This window comes from Octopus bimaculoides, chromosome 7 (genome assembly GCF_001194135.2).
Source record: "Octopus bimaculoides isolate UCB-OBI-ISO-001 chromosome 7, ASM119413v2, whole genome shotgun sequence".
Classification (NCBI taxonomy): Eukaryota; Metazoa; Mollusca; class Cephalopoda; order Octopoda; family Octopodidae; genus Octopus; species Octopus bimaculoides.
The window spans coordinates 61,549,557-61,558,525 of record NC_068987.1 but is presented as its reverse complement, the minus strand read 5'-3'; the positions used below and the strand labels follow the sequence as shown (position 1 = coordinate 61,558,525).

The 8,969-nt window shown below is 36.2% G+C and overlaps 1 protein-coding gene across 1 annotated transcript in view; it reads left to right on the top strand.

Moving 5' to 3' along the window:
• Nucleotides 1-447: 447 nt before the first annotated feature.
• The window catches only part of LOC106874654 (R3H domain-containing protein 4), a 36,493-nt gene continuing 27,971 nt past the window's right edge, over nt 448-8,969 (top strand). The window contains exon 1 of the mRNA XM_014922447.2: nt 448-586. Within this exon, the coding sequence (XP_014777933.1) occupies nt 522-586 (65 nt within the window). The 5' untranslated portion in view covers nt 448-521. The remainder of the gene's footprint in view (nt 587-8,969) is intronic.

The window sequence follows — 8,969 nt, the reverse complement described above, 5'->3', positions numbered from 1 at the left end:
AAAAAAAAAAACCCAAAAAACTTGTTGCGCACACATAGATACTGACACGTCACAATCTTTTTCGAAATTTTTCGTTTTATTTTGTAGATATATACATAAATGTGATGTATGTCAGTATGTATGAGTGTGTGCCCACCAATTTTTTTTTTCACATTAAATTCCGATATCATCATAATCTACACAATCTGAGAGGAATTTGTAGAAAATTTCACTAAAAAAATTATCCATTTTCTAAAGTTATGAGGAAAGAATTTTGTCACACACAAAGTATGCCAAAATAAGTACCAGCTGAGCAATGAGGTCGATGTAATCGACTAACTCTCCTACCCAAGAAAATTTCAGACATTGTTCCTTTAGTAGAAAGAGAAAAGAAAAGAAATTTGAATGTCAATGTGACCCTTTCTTCTTGAGTGTCTTTCTGTGGAGGTTGAAGTGAATTATCCCCCGTTGTTGTGTGCGCGCATGCGCAGTGTATAGTTGTTGATGTGTTAATGGCAGTTGTCTGACAAGGTTCATCCAGAATGGGTATCAACCGTGATAGTAACAGGGATTATTACGACCCTGAGATTATCGAAGATGACTTGGTGTAAGCTAAACTATCTCTGTTTTAAAATTCGCTGCTGAAATAATATCGTTATTTTTTATAATTCTTTCACTAAAATATTGTTTTCTCTCTCTGTTTCTTAATTGGTTCGAATACATTTTACATTGTAAACATGGTAGCATCAATATTGACACAGATATTTATTTATTTATTCTATCTTTTCCTACTCCCTTCCTTTTTTCCATGCATTTGTGGATGTCTAGGAAGGACAAACGCACACTCATAAAACTCTGTTATTCCTATGTATTAATGCCACGAATTCAATTATTTTCATTTATTCTTCATCAAAGTCTGTTACCTAGGAAGAATTGACCCAGAGTACTCGTCTTATATTTCACAACATAGTTATTTGTTATATGTTCGATGACTCACCTCGCATTTAAAACAAGCCCTGGATTCGACAGCTTTTAACATCGATTGAAACACTAAGTTGCAATCCGTGTTTCTCTTATATTCATATATTTGGGTCTAATTGTATTTTGTTTTGTATATTTGTCTTCCCATTTCTTTATTCTGTCAAATTCTGTGTCAGTTACTCCTATTTAATGTGTCAACAGCTGTTCTTCTTGCGTGATCACTGAATTTTTTTTTTCTTTTTGCTTTTTCCAATATATTGCAATGTATTTATGGAAATTTTACGAGCATTTATATAAGCGTGTGTGTGTGTATAGTCTGTAGAATTCTGTTTTATGAATCGATATTCTTGCTTCTCTTGCGAAAATTTTATGTAGATGTAAATTTGTTTACATACATAGCTCGTGTTTATGTATGTATTTATATGTGGGTATATCCCCATCTCTCTCTCACACACACACAAATATAAAGAAAGTGTTGGTTGTTGAAACCGACGGGAGAGTCCATCATATACACACACATATGTGTGTGTTTAGTTTTATTTCAAGTTATAAATAAAATAATAATAATAATAAACGAACATTGTACTGAAGCGTTATTCGATACTTTTTATTTGAGTACATTTTGACTTCAGCAAGGAAAACGTTGATAGTGACTTCGAAGAATATTTAAACTGCAGATAAACCCTATTATTGTATCAAGTTAGTGTGATTGCAAATTAACACCTTGCATAGACAACCACTAATAAGTGAACTTCTTAACCTTACTTTAACCCATACCTTTTTTTTCATAATTTTTAAAAAATAATTTTAAATTCTTAGGGACAAGGCCACAAATTGATTGATATGAGGACGAGGTGTGGACGATTTAATCTTGTGCTAAAAAAAAGGAAGAAGGAAATATAGATTGGATAATATTGACCAATATACACCACACCTAGAAAAATAATCTAAGATGAGATGGTCATAGCTGGAATGCCTCTGATCATAGGTCTCTTCGATCAGAGCTAACTAATGCTTATTTTATCGACTATCGACGGGATTTGAACTCTAAACATAAAGGGACTGTTGTTCTTTAGCCCCTTGTCATCTCTGATAGCGCAAACCTATGATCAAAGACGTTCCTATCATGACTGTCTTGCCGCCATCTTACGGACACAGTATATCTTAAACTGCATTGTCCAGTATTTTCTTTCTTTTGTCATATGGTAGGCTGTGATATGGAAGGAGGTTTGGCTGCTTCTTGAGTAGTTATGCTATCAGCTTCACTTGCTTTCGTTGTGATTGCGTTATGCTTATAAACAACAAATAAAAGATTATTAGGGTATGTACGAACTTATATAATTGTGCGGTTTACTAATAAATAATTTATGCATTCCCTCAAGTTGAACACAAAACCCTACCTGACTCGCCACTAATAATGGCCTTGCCCAAACATACAGGCCTAGTGTCTGACCACTGTAACTGATCCGTTTTATAAACTGTATTTTAGGATAGTGGATTGTTGTTCTTTAACTCCAGGTCAGCACTGATCGAGCAAATGTATTCCAACCTTGGCGAGTCGTTTATTTATTTATTTGAGAAATAGTGTATCTAGGAACATATCTAGTGTGTCTTTTTTGTTTTAATATATTAGGTTGCGATTGGAGGGAAATTTTTTTTAATTGTTTTGATCTGGAGGAAGGAGCTGGGTCCATATCTTTTGAAACATATACCGATTACTTTCCACTCAAACTATTCCAAGTAGATAACTTCGGAAGAAGACATACCTGGAAGCAATTACAGAGGAATTGATGTTCTGGGAACGAAAGTCAGAATGTTGAGGTTTTTGTGGTAGTGGTTTGGTGATGATCGTTGGCACTCCGTCGCTTACGACGTCGAGGGTTCCAGTTGATCCGATCAACAGAACAGCCTGCTCGTGAAATTAACGTGCAAGTGGCTGAGCGCTCCACAGACACGTGTACCCTTAACGTAGTTCTCGGGGATATTCAGCGTGACACAGTGTGACAAGGCTGACCCTTTGAATTATAGGCACAACAGAAACAGGAAGTAAGAGTGAGAGAAAGTTGTAGTGAAAGAGTACATCAGGGTTCGCCACCATCCCCTGCTGGAGCTTCGTGGAGCTTTTAGGAGTTTTCGCTCAATAAACACTCACAACGCCCGGTCTGGGAATCGAAACAGCGATCCTATGACCGCGAGTCCACTGCCCTAACCACTGGGCCATTGCGCCCCCACTGTGTGGTGATGAACACAATATGATTCATAATACATAGGTGATGGGAAGAGGAGAGTGAGTTGTGTGTAACTAAGTGGAAGTGACACAAAATCAGCTGGCTGTAGGAGAGCATAGACCACTGTAGTAGCAGTAGAAAAGACAAAGAGGTGACAGCGCTAGAGTTAGAAATGTTTTTGTGAGTGATTTCATCCCAATTAGGTGACCTTTCTCTGGATTTGGTCCAGGACATCGGTTCTCAACCACTTCTTATCTATGGACTCTTTTGATTCCCATTGTATTCAGGTGGATCTTCATAGTCATTCAATATTTAAAAAATCCTATTCTATTTTTATATTTACATATTATTAGGTATTGCATAAAGAAAAAAGTTTAAATATTTTGTGTATTGAAGAAGTAAAAACCAATTTGTTGCACATAAATTTTCTCAACAAAAACTTATATGGACCCCACCTTCCCAGGCCCATATGGACCCCAGTTGAGAACCACTGGTCTAGGATGTCTCTCTGTATGTATAACAACAGTACCATCCCAGATATAGGATCAGTTCTCTACTGTGAGTCTCACCTGAGATTTGTAGAGGGTTAGGAATTTGGGTGTGGAAGGAAGGGACTGAAGTATTTTCTGGTTCTGAAGTGAAAGATCAGTTTTTGAGATGCTGTCTTTGCTATGTTAAGGATGTGTGTGTAATACTTCGACCATGTGAACCAAAGGAGATGGCAACGTAGACGGGAAAAGGCTCCTTTTTACCATATCGCACGGTCGAACACAAAAATAAAGATATATATAATAGAAGAAGGCTCCTCGTAAGAGAATACGAGCCATAGTGCCAGTAATAAGAACTTAGGACAACTCAACTGTTAAATATATAATGAGAATAAATTTATTAACAAAGTGAAACTGTCTGTGTGTGCGTGCATGCGACATATACAATTAACACAGTAGATAAATCAGGCCTTTTGATACAAGAGAAGGTATACAACAATGTGAAGTGACGGACAGTCATATAAGCAATAGTGTGTGTACAATATGTGTGTGTACAAGTGTGTGTGTGAGAGAAAGTAACACAGAACATAGAAAGAGTGTCTATAGAGAAAAACCAGTTCGTATTAAAGTTACACAAGGAGATAGAATGTTCATACGCAGGAAGTTGTGGTCAGGGAGCAGAACTGTAGTATCACACTATGGGTGTTGAGCGTTGAATGCTGGGACCTGTGTTACCTGGTATAGTATATTCTGGCTGGTTAGTTCTGACTGTTATTCGTGGGTGGAAACAATCCACTCAACAGCGTCAAGATAAAACCGCTCTTTTTGATGTTGGTGTTGCTGGTGACGACAATGGTAGACAGTGCATTGGTGGTGAAGACGTCGGCGCTGGAACTGGCTGTAGCTGTGTTCTGTATGTGTGTGGTCAACGACCAGACCTGTGAGAGATCTGAATTCGAAGACGTGTGTGGTCAGTGACCAGACCTGTGAGAGATCTGAAGCCGCGACAAAGTGGCGCGGGTTAAAGCAGGCTATTTATAGGTAAATAGAGGCTCCAGAAAGATCAGAAAAACACTCTCTCACGTGACCTTATTAGATGGCCACGATTGGTCGGTTTGCACCCTGGCGCGAACAGGACTGGAGACAATTGCCGTGCAAATAAGAGTCAGTCAGGTGATGACACAACAGGGTCCAAAGGCGGGAAAGAGATAGATGTTACCTGCTACGTTCGCGTTTGTAAATAAATAACCGAGAGTTGGTTTCACTACATGTGTTTGCCAGGTGAGATCCATAGTAATAGTGAAGCCTAGCATTTGAAGTGAAGTTGATCTTGAAGTTGACCTAGTTGCACACTGCTCATGTTTAATCCTTCAGCATTCAAATTACTCTGTAAAAGATAATACTTATCTACATAGTCTCATAGCTTTGAGATTTTGATAATGTGATTGTTTATTTTTAGAATGACATTGAAGGGTAGATGTGAGAGGTTGGTCAGTTTTAACATAAAACAGGACTGGATAGGGTCAGCTTAAATGCTAAAGGGTTAAAGATGATGCTGTACAATAATGTTTACTTGATATCTGCAGTGATTGTGCTCTTTCTCTAACTGAAGGAGACGATTATTTGGTTTGTTTTTTTGGTGGTGATGACTTTATTGACAGATGTTTTCAAGGTTACTGATCATGGAGTGATTGCAAATTTTGTGTGATGTGTCTAGGTTGCATGTGGATGACATTTGGATGTGATAGAATAGGAATGAATAAAGCATTGTATTTTCTGGAGGGGATAAGTGGATCATTAATGCATAGAAAAAGGAAGAGGATGGTTAGGCGTATAGGTTACATATTATGGTTGATAGGGTGCTCCATCATCATATTTAGCGATGGAGATTAACACTGTCCCTGTATAACAAAGCTGGCTACTTTTGATGTATTGCTTCACTTACACAACCAAGTTGCTGGCAATAACATCTGCATTAATGATCTTTCTTTGATTAATTTCTTCATCATGGATAATACCAGTTGTGTTCTAACAGATGCATAGCAAGAATCACCAGACTGTTGTGACTGTTATGGCAGGCTTTTTACAGCTGGATGCTTTTCCTAACACCAACCACTCAACAGAAACATACACAATTACTTTCTGTAATACATAATTACTTTCTGAATACTCTAATATGAATATGTAAACATACCAAGCACCCAGTACACACTGTAAAGTGGTTGGCATTAGGAAGTGCATCCAGCCATAGAAACCATGGCAAAGCTGACATTGGGGCCTGACACAGCTCTGCAGTTCACTGGTTCTTGTCAAACTACCTAGTCCATACCAGTATGGAAAATGAACTTCAAATGTTGATGATAATGATGCTGGTCAGCTTCTGCACACTATCAACATTGTCTGTGATATTGTTATGCTAATGTTATTGTGACTTTGTTTGCATTAATCAGGGTTATTTAAGGTAATTACTAGTTAGATGTCACAAGCACTTTTAAGACGTTCCATTTCAACAACTTTGGTGAACTAAATGAATCATTTATCATGGGCATCTGAAGTTTGGAACTTAATTACTTACTGTTGCAGTTCTTATGTAATTATCATAACCATGACACATTCATCAAATAATGATACTTGAAAAGAAATGGGTTTTTTTTTTTTTGGTTGGCATTACCAACACAATATATTCAGTTTCTTCATTTGTTGTTGATTTTTTAATTCATTATACACACTTAATTGCAGTATATTAATTTTCACATTTAAAAATAGATACTATTGCTTTTTTTCTTTTTTTTTTCTTTTTGGAAATGGGTATTTTTATAGCTTAGTATCTTTTTCTAATTAATAATAATGATAGTTACTGCTGGTGGATTGATTGAATCAACAGAATGTCAAACAAAACGCTTACTGGTAATTAGTTATGCCATTTTATGTTCTGATTTCAAATCTGGTCAGAGATGATTTAAATTAGTACCAGTCAAATACTAGGGTTGATTTAGCTGATTATCCTCTCCTACAGACCATTTGATCTGGTGGTAATAAAATTATTATTCTTATTATTAAGGCAGTGAGCTGGCAGAATCATTACTGTGTTGGACAAAAATGCTTAACATCATTTCTACCAACTTTTTTGTTCTGATTTCCAATTCTGCCAAGGTCAACATTGCCTTTTATCCTTTCTGGATCATTAAAATAAGTCCAGTTGAGCATTTGAGGTGCTGTAATCGACTAACCCAGTCCCTCCAAAATTCCTGGCCTTGTGCTAAAATTTGAAACCTTTCCTCATCATCATCATCATCATCATTTAGCATCCATTTTCTGTGCTAGCATGAGTTGGACTGTTCTTATTGTTGTTGTTATTTTTAGGTTTTAATTACATTTTACTTTCTATCAAATTAACCTATTTTCATTTGTGTTACATTTCTGTTTTTGGAACTATTCCCTTTCCGTTTTATTTAGAAAGCCAATAATGTTTCTCTGTTTTTTTCTTTCTTATTTTGAAAGCAGTGACACATGTAAACCCAATTAGAGTTAAATTAATTCTTAACTTCAGTATACTTTCAGGAATTACTGCTTTTCAGTGCATATTATTTGCATTAGTTTCTCTCCAACAAGGCATAAAAGTTTTAATATTTACTTAACTCCTGTACTGTCTTCTAAGAAGTTGTGATGTTCAGACCTTTCCCAAGAGTTTTAGCAGACGAAGTGAAATGAAACTATTTTGATCAAAATTAGACTGGACTCAGTTCATTACCATGACACCATTTCAAAAGGTGCAAAGGCAGTGATCTTGTAGAATCATTAGCATGCCAAGCAACGTCTGTCCTTATGTTCTGAGTTCAAATTCCACCAAGGTTGTCTTTGCCTTTCATCCTTTCGGGATTGATAAAAAAGTACCAGCTGGGTACTGAAGTCGATGTAGTCAACATACCCCTTCTCCAAAACTTTCTGACCTTGTGCCAAAATTTGAAACCAGTATCAATAGGTGCAGGCATGGTTGTATCATAAGGAGTTTGCTTGCCAACCACATAGTTCTAGGTTCAGTCCCACTGCATGATACTTTGGACAAGTGTCTTCTATTATAGCCCCAGACTAACCAAAGCCTTCTGAGTGGATGTGGCAGATGGAAACTGAAAGAAGCCTGCTGTGTGTGTGTGTGTGTATAAATATATAAAAATATATACATTTGTGTATGTTTTTGTGTTTGCCCCCCACCACTGCTTGACTACTGGTGTTGGTTTGTTTACTTCTCTGTAACTTAGGAGTTTGGTTTTAAAAGACTGATAGAATAAGTGCTAGTACTAAATAAGTACTGAGGTCAATTTGTTTGACTAAAACATTTCAGGTCAATGCTCCAGCATAGCCACAGTCCAATGACTGAAACAAACAAAAGATAAAAGATCAGTTGATATTATTGAGCCGTGTTACAACAATGATTGAGCAAACTTATGATGAAAGATATTCCAGCCACCATCACCTTATCTTTTATTTAACTGTTTAGCATTTAGACTTCCCTGTTAAATATAATGCTTGTTTATTCACATTGTTTTGAATTAATCATGTATTATCTCACAGCTTTGAGATTTCAATGATGTGATTGTTTATTTTTAGACTGATACTGTAGGGTAGATGTGAGAAGGCGGATCTGGTTGATTTGAACATAAGGCTAATAAAATATAGGCTAGATATGGCCAAGTTAAATAATGCCAAAGAGTTAAACTATGTATCTATGACTACATTATCCCGTGTGTCTTGAATCTATTTTAAAGACAGTTGAGTATGATTCAAGGGTGATATGGCTGCTATTTCTTCCAGGATGAGTACCTACAAAGTGGCAGTCTCTTCTTTGCAGAAGTAGTAGTGATTCAGTTTATTTTAAATTAGTTGCGTTTTGAATTACCTGAATACTTTTCAGACATGTTTTGATTATTGAAATATTTCAATGTAAAAACATTGTTTTTTTTGTTTTTTTTTCATGTTAGTAATTCATTTTCATTTTATAATTTCCTTGATAAACCCGTTTTATTGCTAATGCTTTCGAATGCTTTCAGAAAAGCATACACATCACGTGATATCATTTCCCCACTTTTGTACTTGTAAAATAGTGTCTGAGTCAGGAATTTGTTTTCCCCATTAAAAAGAAAAAAAAGTAAATTTTTAAATGTATTTCTTTGCAACTAGGCATAAAACTAATTATGTAAGGCAGAAGTTGTTTAGCCACAGGTCAACCCTAGTTAAGTAGGACTGATTGAAGGCATTCTAACATTGTCCATCTCATTTTTTTTTCTTTTTATGT